Genomic DNA, 16791 nt, shown 5'->3' with positions numbered 1-16791 from the left:
GTGTGATCATCAACTTTTTTAGGCAGGAGAGGAATAGGGCCTGATTTATCTCTAGAGCATCAAGAGCAAGACCACTGGGCCAAATCAGATATAGTAAATGAAGTTAAGAAATGATTAAGCCTGCAGCGACAGTGACATCTAGTGTTAACAACTGCAAGCTACTAGACTAACACTAAACCCTCCTAAGTGCTAAAGAAACAGCTATTCAAAGCTTCTCTTCTTTAAAAACCAACAAACAGAACTTGTGCATTGTATCTAAAAATTACTCATAATCAAAATATTTCAGTAAGTTTTTTTCTCAGACGTTAAAAAAAACCTTAAGAGGAAAATGTCTTAGAGACTAAACATAACACCGAAGACCTAAAAGTAAAAAGCATTGTTTATTCTGTGTGACCAACATCCGTAACTGCTCCCCTTGGTTAGAGGTTAATGTAAAAGTAATCTGGGACATGTCCCGATGAGTGTACTATAAACATTTAAACTTCCAGTTACTATAAAAGCAAAGATATTGCACAAGCTAGTACCTGATGACACATCAAGAAAAAGCAATATAGGACATTTCAGGAATACATGAAGATGTAAATCAAAAACAAAACAAAACAAAAAAACGAACTTTAGCTGTTGCATTGAGAAACAAGCTCTACATTTCAGCCCTTGCTACTCTGATATATATATTTTTGCTGCTTTGAAAGGTCCACTTATTAAACAGTAGATATTTTTGCCCAAGGGATTAGAACTTGGCAGCATAGGTTAATTTACCATAGTATTTTTATAGTTTTATGCTCTAGATGAATCTATAAAAGCAAGCAAAATTCCAAAAATTATTTTTGGCCAGGACAATTTTTTTTTTTTCTTTGCCGTACACGGGCCTCTCACTGTGTGGCCTCTCCCATCGTGGAGCTCCGATGCGCAGGCCCTGTGGCCATGGCTCACGGGCCCAGCCGCTCCGCGGCATGTGGGATCTTCCCGGACCGGGGCACGAACCCGTGTCCCCTCCATCGGCAGGCGGACTCTCAACCACTGTGCCACCAGGGAAGCCCCAGGACAATATTTTGTAAAAAAGTAAAGTTAGCATTAGATGAAGCTTACCTATTTTTTTTGGAAAGTTCATCCTTTCCCCTTTTAACTCCAAATATTCTTGTGATCAACGTACTGAAGAGAAGTGTGGATGAATTTCTCACCTAATGTAAAAATAAATACACAATAAAGGTTAAGAAATATTCATGGCATGAAACCAACATTTACAATGTTCAAACTAGACATTCAAAATCATTACCCGATTGCCTAGTGTGGGGCTAAAGAAGATGTGGTTTATGTCCATAAAAGTAGACAATTTTCAATAACTTTATAGTAATTACCTCAATGATTTCCTCTTAAACTGAGCTCTACCGTCCAACCACATGCACACAACACAGCTTTTTCCTATACTTCTAATATTACCACCAACTGTTTTCATTATCCCTTTGTACTTGTATCATTAAATAACACTTCAAAAGAAACAATAAATTCATTTTCCCACATCATTTCTGATGATGAATATCCCAAGAAAGAGCTCAGCTCTTTCCTTTTATTTTCTGTAATCATTTACCTATGAGAAAATACTTATCAGACCTAACTCAAAGGATCCACAGTATTAATATGGCCAAGAAAATATTTAATATCATATACAAAATGTTATTAACCACACAACTGCAGTAACCTAAGTAATTTTAACCCTAAGATTATCTGAGGCAACTGGTTCACAGAAATAAGAAGAAAAAACTATAAACATGAATCATTTCTTCAAATGGTTATAATAAAGCAGATCTATTTCCAAACCAATGTGTCAAGACGCTTTCCTACATCATAAAAATGTCTTGAAAGCCATGGGATATTGGGCTTCCTCAATTACCTTGCCAAATCAGAGTAGAGATGTATAAATATATACTGACTTCCCTATAGTGTGTAAGGCCCTATACCAACCCCATGGAGAATGTCCAGAAATAGAACACACACACTTACTGCTAACACAGAGCTTATATTCTAATTAGATAGGAGTCATATGGTGTGTTAAATAGCAATATAAGAAAAAAGGTAGTTAAAAGTAACAATGTAGGATTTAGAAGATAGCTTCCTGAAACTACTGCAGTAAGGATCACAACTCAAATGCCCATAAGGACAGTGAGTGACAGAGGCAGCAGAGGATTGGGTATAATGCAGTCACTATTCAGCTTCAGCTGAAGTTGCTGCCTTGAGGGGAATGTAAGCCCAGTGTTGCCAGATCTTCTGCTTTTTCAAGAGAAGCCAGAAACCCCAACTTTTATGTGAAATCTATTTTGAAAAGTTGGCAACAAATTAAAGGAAAAAAAAAACTATTGTGGAAGCCAAATAAAACACAGTTGTGGGCCAGATTTGACCTATCAGCCACCAGTTTGCAACCTCTCCTCTAGAAGCACATGACTGACTCAATTTATGTGTGGTAACTCTTGAAATGGACCACAGATACACTGGCACAATTCATACCATAATTGTAATAAAACGCTAAAATTGGACAAACTCACTTACGTCCATTCAACAGTTAACAAACATTAATGAAGTCCCTACTGTGTGCCTTGCCTAATATCCCCAAACCCATCACTGTCCTGTTACTCTATCAACATCGCCTCTGGCCTAGCTCAGGTCTTGATTATCTCTCACCTAGGCCATTGACTTGGTTCCCAAAGACTCCTTAGGTTCAAGATGACTTGGTAACATCATCCAGGACCCTATCGTCTCTCAAGAATCATACAAAAAATATAAGAAGAAAAGAAAAATCAAAACACAAACTCCATCTTGCCCTAAACCAAACTTTCTGGCAAAGACTGCCAGAAGCAGTAAACTTAAAACAGGAGTGTCTGGAAATGAAAGAGGATGCCTGCTGAGGCATACCTTATCAAAACTGTAGAGGACTGTTCTACAAAGTGAATGGGCACCCATCTGCCACCCCAACCAAGAAAGAAAACTCCCTTGTTTGATTTGATAGACCAAAGGCAGGAGACACATAATGTCTTTTAGTAATGTTAAGATGGATCAAACAGACTACCAGCTTGATCCATTCATCGAGTTCCCTCATTAGTAGCCAGTGATTATCATTACTTATTCCAGTAGGTATAGCAAATTAGTGATATTCTACCATTAATTAGTTACAATTTTCAGAAAAACTACCATTAAAAAAAAAAAGCTTTCCTTCATGAGCTATTTGGTCATTCTGTTATCAGTTAGTACAGAATTATTTCCATAAATTTACCAGTGTGCAGAATGAGTTCATGTCATAGTAACCTCCAAAGGTGACCAAATGATAAACTTTTAAGACATTTTAAAAAATTAATTTTCCTGTTATTGAGATATAATTCACATACCATAAAATTCACCATCTTAATGGTACTATTCAGTGGTTTTTACTATGTTCACAAAGTAGGAAACTATCACCACTACCTAATTCCAGAATATTTTCATGACTCCAAAATGAAACCCTATACACATTAACAGTCATTTCCTATTCTCCCTCACTAGGCAAGTACTAATCTACTTTCTGTCTCTAGGGATTTGCCTATTCTGGATGTTTCATATTCATGAGATCACGTGACATGCAGCCTTTTACGTCTGGCTTCTTTCATTTGGCTTTCATTCTCAAGGTTCACCCATGTTGTAGCATGTATCAGTATGCCATTCCTTTTTATGGCTGAATAATATTCCACTGAATGGATATACCACATTAAAAAAATCTACTCATCATTTGATGAACACTGGGTTGTTTCTACTTTTTGGCTATTATGGATAATGGTGCTATGAACACTCACATACAAGTTTTTGTGTGAACATGTTTTCACTTTTCTTGGGTATATACCAAGAAGTGAATCTGCTGGGTCACATAGTAACTCTATGTTAACCTTTAGAGAAACTGCCAAAGTGGCAGTACCATTTACATCCTTATCAGCACTGTACGAGAGTTCCATTTTCACCAGTTCTCCAAATCCTCCCCAATAATTGTTGTGGTCCACCTCTTAAATTATAGCTATCCCACTGGATATGAAATGGTTATCTCATTGTGGTTTTGATTTGTGTTTTCCTGATAATGAATGATGTTAAGCATCTTTTTTTTTTTTTTTTTTTTTGCGGTATGCGGGCCTCTCACTGTTGTGGCCTCTCCCGCTGTGGAGCACAGGCTCCAGACACGCAGGCCCAGCGGCCATGGCCCACGGGCCCAGCCGCTCCGCGGCATGTGGGATCCTCCCGGACCAGGGCACGAACCCGCGTCCCCTGCATCGGCAGGCAGACTCCCAACCACCGCACCACCAGGGAAGCCCAATTATCACTTGTCACCACCTTTATTAATATTTCTCTATTCTGAGCCACTATCATCACTTGGCAGAACTATTACAATAGCTTCCTGATTGGTCTTCCGCCTTCCCTCCTGCCATCTCACAATCGAGCCTTCACTTTTCACTACATCAGTCAAAGCCCATCATCCCCCTACGGTGAAACTCTCTCATGTAGGGTTTTTCAACAGCAGTGGAAGCCAAGTGTCAAACCCCAGACACCAATGGTGACTGTGGCTCATCCAGCCATTTCCAGATTCAGATGAGATACTACATCACAGGGCATGGGATCTGGCTTCTCTAGCAGCTGCCCAAGGGTTGTGTCAACACCTGCACAAGTTGTGTTAATGCCCCAAGGGGTGAACTTTGACCAATAAGAGAGAGAAGGTAGGACTGTTCCCAGGGCCGGTAGTTTCACATGGCCTGGCTAGAAGATACACCACATGACCAGACAAGCAGCTCAGTTTTCCTGCAAGTTAAACTACAATACCTGCTTGATAATGTCTCTTCTCTTTTCTTGCCTCACCTCCCTTTTTCCTTCATTCCTGCTACTGTAGGTTTGTACCATTCAATAAAACCTTATAGCCTGGGTGCCCAGGCTATACCTCCAGCTCTGTTTTCTAAGGACAGGGTCAAAACCCTACAAGGTAAGTAAGATACACCTTCGCCGTATTCCTATAATACCCCAAACTTTCCCCGATAATAGCACAGATTCTAGAATCACACAAATAATAGTTGTATGTCCTTGGACAAAGTTATTTCTCCTCTCTCCTCTCTTTATCTGTAAAATGGGGATTCTAATAACAGAATCTACCTAGCAGGATTGCTCTGAGCATGAACTGAGCTAATCAATGTAAATGATACCAAGCACATGGAAAATAGTCAATAAGACAGTCACTATTATGATTGTCTTACTTATCTTTGTATTTCTAGTGTTTAATATTGTCTGTAACCAGGAGGTATGCCTAATGTTTTATATATATTTACAACAATACATTTCCCCTGGCTTTTAAAAATGCCTAATAGGTGGCAAAGACTGAGAGATTTGTGTGGTCTCAATACAAAGATTGAGGACTCTGTACAAACTATTAAATATACACATGAATGCTTCCTGGAAAATGTTCCTTTACTGCAAAATGAAAATTAAGCTTATTTTACTTTTTTTTTCTCTAACTTACCAGGAAAAACAATTAAGCCAAAAGTACAGATGGAGTCACCTTTAGGTACAAGATATATTCCTGAGAAGATGTGTACAAATCAGATTTCTGTAAATCAAACCATATTTCACACACAGTCAGGAAAAACCACTCTTTAAACAACTTCACACAGAATGCTATGGTTAATTGTTTTGTAAAATGAAGACTTCTTCATATTCATTGAGTATGTTGACATGGTTCTGGCATAACTCAGATTAGGTTTTTATAAGGAAGGAAACAGAACAATTGATATATTTAAGTCAGAGTATGGATCATTATAGCTGTGATGTTTATTTTCTCTGGTAAAGCAAACAAACTGAATAGAAACAAAAAAGATTCCTTTAAAACACGTGTTAAAAGGGAAGATTCCCCCCAAATAAAACTATACATAAGCACTTATATATATTTGTGCAGGCTTTTATAGATTATGTGTGCATATGAGTACTACACACACATAAAAGCCACATACAAAAAAGAGAAAGAAAACACATGCGAATGCTAAAGATTATTATATCTGTATGGTAGTTAAACCGGTGACTTTTCCTTTTATGCTTGTATTTTCAGACTTTCTGCAGTGTCCATGTGTTACTGTTTAAAAGGTCTCCAAAAAAGACTTCAAAAAAAAAAGATCCATTCATTTCTGATACTTTGTTTTCCTAAAGTTGGAAAAGTCACCAGGTTTCACTCTCCGAAAGCCCTTTCATAGAGAACATTTCTCTGTTCATCTGGAATGAGTGGCTTAAAGAAAACAATACTGACATTTCTGGCAATCAGCTTTATGATCTCTACTCTTCCTGATGGTGAAGCCACATTCCTACCTACCTCTCCTGACGGTATACAGGTATTGCTCCGTTTTCCTGTAAATGTAAAAGGTAAACACCGTGTCCTCAGGAGTAGTTAGGCAATGCTCCTAGACAGAATTTCAGACATTTATCTTTCTTACAGGAAGATGTACGATTTTCCAGGCAACAGTTGGCAATCTTGAGGATTCCTCTTTACGTTGGGAGTCTGTGCCTTGGGCTCCACTGCAATATACTGACTGTCAATTAGAGGCTCATCAGAGAGTTATGAATTGGTTTGTGCAGCTCACTAATTGGAAAGCCTGCCTTTCTAGTAAATTCTCCATTCTGCAGGTAATATATTAAGGTCTAGCTTCTTTTCTCCTCTCCCTTTGCCAGTCTTTCTTTTTTTTAACGCTACAGTCAAGTGCCTACAAACCATAGGTTAGTCTCCTTTATTCTAGAAGGCACAATGATGTAGAAAAAACAATAAAATCATGGTGTTTCTCCCAGGAATTATTAAAAAAAAGTGAAAGTTTACTTTCTTTAATCTGAAAACTGTACTGGGTATTGCCCACAATCTTGGAGTTCTGAATCAAGAAGTTTCTGGACAGTAATCATATTGCAAAAAACAAAAGAAAACAAAAAAAGTGCCTCAGCATTTAACCTCCCCCACTTTCATGTTTTGCATCTTTTTTTTCACCTTTTCATATGTATATTTCCAGCATTCCCTCAACACACTGATACCCAGAGCCCACAACAGACACATTCAGATACTCAGAGTCATTCTGCTTCCAGCTCAACATCAAGTGCAATCAAAACATCAAATGAGATACCACTTCACACCTGTTAAGATGGCTGTTACCAAAAAAATAGAAAATAACAAGTGCCGGTGAGGATGTGAAGAAAATGGAACTCTAATGGGAGTATAAAATGGTGCTGCCACTGTGGAATACAGTTTGACAGTTCCTCAAAAAATTAAATACAGAATTACTATATGATATACACAAATGAATTGAAAGCAGGAACTCAAACAGATACTTGTACACCAATGTTCACTGCAGCATTATTCACCCTAAACAAAAAGAAACAGCTTAAGTGTCCATCAACAAATGAAAGAATAAACAAAATGTCATATACCCATATGATGGAATTTCATTCAGCCTTAAAAAGGAATGAAATTATGATACATGCTACAACATGGATGAACCCTGAAAACACTATGCTAAATGAAACAATCCAGACATGAAAGGACAAATATATGATTCCACTTACATGAGGTACCTAGAACAGGCAAATTCATAGAGACAAAAAGAAGAGAGGTTACCAGGGACTGGGGGAAGTGGGATGTGGGGAGTTACTATTTAATGGGTACAGTTTCTGTTTGGGAAGATGAAGAAGTTCTGAAAATGGAGAGTGGTGATGATTGCACAACACTGTGAATGTTTTTAATGCCACTGAATTGTATACTTAAAAATAGTTTAAATGGTCAGTTTTTAAATAAAGATAATTGACAGTTTAAACAAAAATAATAACAATGTAGTGTGGGTTTACAATATACAAAAAAGTAAAACGTATAATAAAAGCACAAAGGTTGGGAGGAGAGAAATGGGAGTACATATTGCTAGGTTCTTATACTTTAAGATGGTAAAATATTACTTGAGGGCAGACTGTGATGTTAAAGATATATACTATAAACTCTAAAGCAAATACTAAAATAAGAAAACAAAGAGTTATGGCTAATAAGCCAACAAAGGAGACAGAATGTAACCATAAAATACCAAGGGTCAAAATGTAGCTGGATCCAAGGATTTATCCCTTGGAGTAACTCCTTAATAAAATGCAGTACATATTTTGTATCATCCAGTGAAAGGTTAGTTTATTAAAACCTACTCAGAGGTATAATTAAGTCAATGAAAATAAATAGCAAATGCACTTACTGCCCAGACTGGTGATGTAAAGCCCAGAATTGCAGCCTTAGCTCCATCAGCAATGTAAGGGGTAATAATTTCTCCCAGACGTGTATCTCTGAACAAGGCTCTAAGGATATTTAAAGCATGAACCTAGAATAAAAAGTTCAAAATCAGTTGTAGGTTGAAGACTGTGGTAATTCCAAATCTCTACATATCCAGTAGCATAGCCTCCAAACAAAAAAATTACCAAATTACAAGAAGAAATGGATAATTCACAAATAAAATAGATTTTAATAAAACATGCCTAATGATTGATAAATCAATTTTCTTAAGTTAGCAAGATTTGAACAATGCAATACAAAAGTTTGATCCAATGGACCTATGTAGAATCCCGCACCTAGCAAATAGAGACAATACATTCTTTTCAAGCACACATGAAACATTTATTTTTTAAAATGACCTCAAATCTAGCCACAAAGCCTCAACAAACACCAAAAAATTAATTTCTTACAGATTATGCTCTGATCACAGTGGAGTTAAGTTAGGAATCAGTTTCTTTACATACTTTTAAAACTGACACATTTTAAAACACTGGTCAAAGAAAAAAATTTTTAATATTTAGAGCTGAACAATAACGAACATGCTACACACTGACACTTGTGCGATGCATTTAAGTGGAACATAAAAGAAATGTACACCTTAAGTGGCATCTATTTAAAAAAAAGGCAAACCATTATATACAGAATGGATAAAAACAAGGTCCTACTGTATAGCACAGGGGACTATATTCAATATTCTGTGATAAACCATAATAGAAAAGAAGATAAAAAAGAATGCATATATATGTATAACTGAATCACTGCTATAGAGCAGAAATTAACACAACACTGTAAATCAACTATACTTTAATAAAAAAATGAATTGGAAAAAACGTCCAATTAAGATGACAGAAAAAGAATAATAAACTCAAAAGAGAGAAAGAAAATTTAAAAGAGTAGAAAATTTTAAAACGTCAATGACATAACTATGAGCATTAACAAAACCGAAAGGTGATTCTTTGAAATAGAAACAAACCTCTGATGAGACTAACCAAGAAGAGAAGAAAATAAGCAATATCATGAATACCAAAGAGGACATGACTAAAGGTACATCAGAGAATAAAACAAAAATATTTCTACCCTAGTCAATTAGAAAAATTAAGGCAAAATGAACAATTTCCTAGAAAACAGAACTAATCAAAACAAATTCAAGGAGAAATGGAAAAGCTATATAGATATTATCGTTATATAAAGAAAATCAATAGTTAAAAATCCTACTCATAGACCAAAAAGAAAGCAAGACACCAAACCCACCAAAATAACACACACACACATACACACACACACACACACGCACACACACACAAACACATACACACACACAAAGACCCACATGATTTTATGGACGAATTCTACCAAATATTCGAAGAATATATAATCCCAATCTTATTTAAACTGTTAAGAGAAGATGCCCAAGTTTATTTTATCAGTCCAGTACCACCTGGCTATCAAAATAAGGTAGGGACAACTACTTTGAGAAATGGTAGTATCTATTAAAGCTCAACATACACATACTCAATAACAACTCCTAAGTATCTACTCAAAAGAAATGTACATATTTGTTCACCATTAGACGTGTCAAAGAATGTTCTTAAAAGTACTGTTCTTAATAAATAACCCCAAATTTAAAACCACCCAAATTTTCATTGACAGAAGAATGGATAAATAAATTGTATACTATTACATAGCAATGAAAATGAATAATTCACAACATGGATGGATATCGTAAACTTAATGTTCATCGAAAGAAATCATATCAAAAGAGTATATAATGTATGGTTACATTCATATGAAATTTAAAAAAAAAACAGGTAAAGCTATGGTGTTAAAACTAAGCTAGTGGTTACATTTGGGGAAAAGGTACTGATTAGAAAGGAGTATGAATGGGCTTTCAGGTGCTAAAATGTTCTGTTTCTTGCTGGTTATAGAAATGTGCTCACTTTGTGGAGGCAAACATATTATTTGTACACATCTTTGTATGTTTGTTATAATTCAATAAAAAAATTTTAAAAATGAGGACAGGTACAGCATGAAAAAGGAAAACCACAGGTTAATCTCACTTATGAATCCAGTGAAAATATGTGAAAAAAATTTTTTTTTCAAATTTTTAGGTGAATCTAGCAATGTGTAAAAAAATCTATCATTTCAAAGTTGGGAGTTCATTCTCTGTAGGCAAAGATCCTATTACATTAAAAAGTCAATATAATTCATGATGTTTGCAAATTCTAGAACAAAACATTTATCTCAAAAATGCTTGAAAGCATTCAATAAAATTTGGTTTTCTTGATAAGAGACACGTTAAAACCTACAGCAAATATCAGATACAACATAAGGATGTCTGCTATCTCTATTTCTATACAAAACTGTACTACAAGTGCCAGCCAGAAGAACAAGAAAATTTTTTTAAAGAATTAGAAGAGGGCTTCCCTGGTGGCACAGTGGTTGAGAGTCCGCCTGCCGATGCAGGGGACGCAGGTTCGTGTCCCAGTCCAGGAAGATACCACATGCCGCGGAACGGCTGGGCCCGTGAGCCATGGCCACTGAGCCTGCGCGTCTGGAGCCTGTGCTCCAGAATGGGAGAGGCCACAACAGTGAGAGGCCCACGTACCGCAAAAAAAAAAAAAAAAAAAAAAAAAATTAGAAGAGTAAAGCAAATTTAGCATTACTAAGGATATGATTACCTATAAAGAAAATTCAAAGAATTTACAGACAAGTCATCAGTTGAATTACAGCAATTTGGGTAGGTTGCTGAACATTTCACAAAAGATGTGTAAGACTTTTAAGGAAAATTATTTTTAAATGTAATGAAAAACATTAAGGAAGATCTGAATAAGTGGAAAAATAAAGCCATGTACATGGACTGAAAGATTCAGTATCAAAAAAAGAAGTCATTTTCCCCAAATAAATCAATGAATTTAAATTCCAACCAAAATTTAAAAAGGGCTTTCTGGTTGAACTTAACAAGCTGATTCTAAAACTTATATGGAAGAGCAATGGGACAAATATTGCCAAGGTAATTCTGAAGGGAAAAAAAAGGAGACTCACCCTACCAGTATCAAAACTTATTTAAAAAAATACAGTAATTAAAATAGTGATTTGGGCCCAGGGACAGACTAATAGAATAGAGCACAGAAACAGACATGCGTATCGACAGAAGCAGTACATGAGAAGTGGCGTTAGTACGACAGCACAAGAGGAAAGGATGTATTATATAAAGAAAATATAAAGTATCTTTCTGACCCTGGGGTATGGAAGGCTTTCTTAAATGAGATCCAAATGCACAAACCATAAAAGAAAAGGCTGACATATTCCATTTTATTAAAATTTAAAACTTCCAGGCAATAACAGAATAATAAGCAAAGTGAAAAGAAGTGATAGACTAGGAGAAGATATGTGTAATTCAAAGAACCAAAAAGGAAAAAAAAATCAGGAAAATAATTTTAAAACAACAAAAAACCCAACTCCTGCAAAACAAAGACAAATAACCAAATTAAAGCCAAAGTCTTTAAATAGGCAATTCACAGAAGTTATACTAAAGCCTAATAAATACATGGAAAGATGTTAAAGCTAGCCAGTTATCAGAGAAATGCAAAATAAAACTGGGAAACACAAATTTCACACCAGGCAGAAAGGAAAACATTTGTATACAATGAAACTCTGCTTAGAAATTAAAATGAACTTGGAGCTCACTAATTTTAAAAAATGTTGACTGAAAAAAAGCCAAATTATAAAACAATGTGTAGATAACACAATTCATGTAAAAAAAAAAAAAAGCTCTTAAAAGAATGAAAAAAATGCACGAAATGATTTGGTTTAATGATTACAGATGAGGATAAGGAGGACCAAAGGTAAACAGAATATGGAGGAATCCACAGTGTATGCAACTGTATCTTTAACGTTTTACTTCTTTTTTTTTTGCAGTATGCGGGCCTCTCACTGCTGTGGCCTCTCCTTTGCGGAGCACAGGCTCCAGACGCGCAGGCTCAATGGCCACGGCTCACGGGCCCAGCCGCTCCATGGCATGTGGGATCTTCCGGGACCGGGGCACGAACCCGTGTCCCCTGCATCGACAGGTGGACTCTCAACCACTGCACCACCAGGGAAGCCCACGTTTTACTTCTTAAACTTGGAACTGATTTCATGGATGTTGATTATTCACTGTACATTTTTACGTGCTGAAATATTTCACAGATAATAAAAAAATAATACAGAAGTAAACCATGGGAGGGGAGAAGGAAAGCAAGTCATCATCCAACACCTAGAAGAACTGGTCAGAGATAAAATATTAAACTTTCACCAATTTAATAAAAATGGTCATTAGTGGTAATTAATGACCTTGAAGCAGAGTAAGGTAATAATTTAAAGTACTCTTTAAAACCAAATTTCACTATTTTCGAGTGTTCTTATTAAACAATGTTATTTTTTAAAGTGATAGTCTAAGAAAATGGAGCCAATTATATTTTTCACACTTTTTGGGGGAAAATAAAATGATTATTTCTGAAAGGTGATCAGTAACTTTTTATTTAAAATTTTTAAAGAAATTTCACATCGTATAGTCACAGGCCACTATGTGACATGTGTTAATAAACCCTATCCTTTCCCACCGGTCCACATTCTGGCCCATGGGCTTCCCTTTAATACCTCCCACAGGCTCTGACATAAAACCATATGTACTTGACTGTAAACTTCAGCTCTCAGTCTGTTCTCTGACCTAGCATGGGCCTCCCACAGGTGGGTAGGAACATCCTACTATGAAGCATTTGCTGAGAAAGCCTAGACAAGAAGTATCTGACAGGTATGCACTACCATGGAGTGGAGTGGAGTGAAGCTGTGAGGAACACTTAACCCAAATTCATACACACACATAAGTACATACTTAACTCAACGTTAGCAGTGACATAAAAAGGAGTATTAGCTAAAATTAAAATATGAATATACCCAAAGCCAGACACTACATTTTAGGGAAAGATCCAACTGCCCAATCATAAAATATACATCAACTCAAAGAAGCACACATGAAATTTGAAGGTGATAGCACATTCATTTTTAAATTTTTAGATACAGTTGTAATATTACAAAATATCTTGTCTAAATTGAATGTTTTCACCACAGTTTAAAAACAGATCATCTTGGTCAATCTATAACAACTAAAACAATGGTTTATTTTGTGAACTGGAAAAACCAAACCAAAACAAAACCCCTCTGAATAAGCTTCAAATGTCTGTCTTATCCTCAAGAGTTCTGTACCTTCAGCAGATTTTTTTTTTTTCTTTTTAAGTACAGCAAACATTTAAAACCACCGCCTTCCTAGCAGGGTTTGTATATTTCCATTATTACCTTAGGGACTGTGCTCTGTGAGTCATCTGTAGGTCCAGCCAAAGAGATTAACTCTTTCATAGTTATTTTCAACAAATCCATTTTGCCTTTCTTAGGTTCAGATGCCAACAATGCCTATGGAAAAACAAGACAGAAATTATCAGGACTATTATTTTATATACACCTGTTTGCTACTTCCCAGAATTGATTCCCCAATGCAAAATCCCCTTTATAAAAACATGTGGTGTTAAGCAAGTTAATGAAGCCACGTGGCCTCGGGCAAGCAGCTTAACCTCTCCATCCCTCAGATTCTTCATCTGTAAAATTAGGTGGTGATATCACAGCATCTCTAAGGTCACCTCCAGTTTGCTTATTAATTATGTAATTCTAAGAGGTTGAAAATGGCTCTTGTTGACATCTCTTCTAAGACCATAACTGGGTAGCAGGTCTCAGACACAATAAGCACGTCAGTTTTAATAACAAATTTATCCAACAAGAAACTTCTCTTCACTTGAAAAACAAAAAACCTCTGGATTAAATTTCTTGTAAGGATTTGGAAACTCCCTGGAGATTGATCAGTTATTTAATTCTTCACAAGAATCTACCTGGAGGACTATCAAACTGTAGCACTGGAAACTCCATGGGACAAAAGGAAATACTACAAACTTCAAAGTGGGTCCTATATTTGAATATTCAAGAGGTGCTTATTTATTTTGTGTCTAACATTTTGCCAATATTCAATAAACATAAAAATAGGAATATCAAACCACTTGAAGCAATAGAAAGGAATGAAGTAGTGATACATGTTACAATACGGATGAGCCTTGAAACATGATGCTAAGTGAAAGAGGACACAAAGACAACATATTATATGATTCCATTTATACAGAGACAGAAAATAGATTAGCAGCTGTGTAGGACTGGGAGTAATGGGGAGTTTTTCTCCATAGCTAACACCAAGCAGAAGTTTCCACCAGAACAAGAACATTACTTTATTGGTAAGTTATGCTAGGAAAAATGGGGCCTCTCTGAGCAGATTTTTCCGATAATTTAGATTTTATTCAACTAAAATAAATAAGAAATCTATATATGATTACTAATGTGTCTCCTAGGAACGATAGTTCTTTTTCCCCAAGAGCTGTGCATAGTTATGACATTCTTCCCAAGGCTGGGCTAAGAAGGTGCAGTTCTGACCCCTCTATCACTATAACCAATATGTAGTACCAGTTGGGAACCAGAGATGGAGGCACACAGCACAAAGATGCAACCAAACCTTGCTGTTGCATTAACACATGTCCTCAGACAGACATATGAGGCAAAAACACACTAGGTCAGAATGAATCAGAGGCAGGAGAATGACCCACACTGGTCCAGAACGGGTCAGATCAGAGAGGAGTCGATTTCTGAAGGTCACCAAAATCTACCCAGCAGAACCACCTCGGTGATCTCTATGCCAAATCAACCTCCACGACTGGTGCCCGTTGTCATAAAAATCATGACTCTGCGAATTTGAGGGAGGCATAAGAAAGGGAAAGAAAACATGTTGGGCCACTAAAAAACAGACTTCATTTCACTTATTTTCATTGCTTTTTTTATATCACCCCATTCCTAGATTTTATCTTCCTGAATATTAAACAAAGATCATTCAGGTCGGGTCTGATTTAGTATCGTGAAGACTTGGTTTTTATTCTTTGGATTCATAATGGTGACAGCCTCTTAATTTCAACACTGTGGAAATAAAATATTTTCTTATCGAGTAGCAATATCTGAGTATGCTGATATGAAGCAATCTTTAAGGTATAACATTAAGTGAAAAAAAGCAAGAGACAAAACAGTCTCTTGTGTGGAGTATGCTTTCATCTGTGTTAATAAAGAAAACGCGCACACACACACACACACACACACACACAGCAGGGTGCCTGGGCTCAATTCTTAGTGCTGCTCTTACTATCCTTGTGGCCATTAGCAAATCATTTACCTAACTTTTCTAAGGCCCAGTTTCTTCATCCACAATATACGGATGATCATAGGACCTACCTCATTGGATTAAATGAGATAACATATGTGAAATAACCACTTATAAAAGTTAGCTACTATTAGGATTAGGATTATTTTATGCATGGATATTTTATAGAAGGATTCAAAAGAAATTGTTAACGCTGGTTGCCTACAGTCTTAAGGGTCTTTGACATGAAAGGAAGAATATTTTTTCTAATTGAGAAAAAAAATAAAGGGCAGCATGCGCACTTCCTGGAAGTGAGCAATGAATGCACCACAGCGATGTCTTCCTACTTCACACACAGGCGGAAATCTCTACCACCCTCTGTTCATATTACAAGACTGACCTCTTAGAGGGTTTGTTCCAAGAAGAGATCTGTCACAGGAACACACTGTCCACACATTAAAACAAAATCACAAATGCTATAGTACTTGTGAAATGTACTATAGAGAAGACAGAAATGTCCCTTATGCAATATGCTCACTTATATGTCAGGGGGGTTAGAATACACTATTATCAAAAGACCAAAAACAAACAAACAAAGCCCCCAGCTATGATCCTGTAGATAAGTATCTACCTGTATGTAGAAAGGAATTCCAGCGCTGCGTCTTGTAGCACAGAGTTTAGATGAAGGATCACTGCATCTGATTTCCTCTAAAACATTCCATAACCACTCTTCCGGTAGCTTCTGCAGACTCAAATCAGGGCACCTAAAAGGCATATATAAAGCAAACATTTGGCATTATCAGGTACCAAAAAGTAAAAGCATAAACTGTCGATATACATTAACACTGTTAGGAAAGAATAAACATCCTTACATTCAGAGGGAGGGAAACTAAAAAATGTCTCACTTTCCACTTTTCACCTACTTTCTTCTTTATGATGGGTCTTAGCATTTGTAGCTATTATAGATTCCATTTCTTACAAAAGCATGAAGAGCATGTGTCTTGTGTGCAAATGAGCTTTAATACCTAGGCCTGCACCCACGCCCAAAATGTTCTGAAGGTTAATCAAACTCTCACCAATGTTCTATATTGCAAAATTCAAGATTTCCAACAAGCAGAACACAACCTTATAGTTTACTGTAGTTTATATTCTACAGTTACAGAGATTATACATATTCATATACACATTTTTGAAAGTGTATTTTAGT

General features: G+C 36.3%; 1 protein-coding gene across 4 annotated transcripts in view; it reads right to left on the bottom strand.

Moving 5' to 3' along the window:
* Positions 1-16791, bottom strand: part of THADA (THADA armadillo repeat containing) — a 314473-nt gene that overhangs the window by 218211 nt on the left and 79471 nt on the right. For all 4 annotated transcript variants that reach the window (XM_067703121.1, XM_067703123.1, XM_067703125.1 and 1 more), the window contains 4 exons: positions 16216-16348; positions 13661-13774; positions 8253-8375; positions 1090-1181 (listed from right to left, as the gene is read on the bottom strand). In XM_067703121.1, the coding sequence (XP_067559222.1) occupies positions 1090-1181; positions 8253-8375; positions 13661-13774; positions 16216-16348 (462 nt within the window). The remainder of the gene's footprint in view (positions 1-1089; positions 1182-8252; positions 8376-13660; positions 13775-16215; positions 16349-16791) is intronic.

This window comes from Pseudorca crassidens, chromosome 14 (assembly GCF_039906515.1).
Source record: "Pseudorca crassidens isolate mPseCra1 chromosome 14, mPseCra1.hap1, whole genome shotgun sequence".
Taxonomy (NCBI): domain Eukaryota; kingdom Metazoa; phylum Chordata; class Mammalia; order Artiodactyla; family Delphinidae; genus Pseudorca; species Pseudorca crassidens.
Note: the sequence above shows the minus strand (reverse complement) of the source record. Positions and strands in the feature narration are given on the sequence as shown.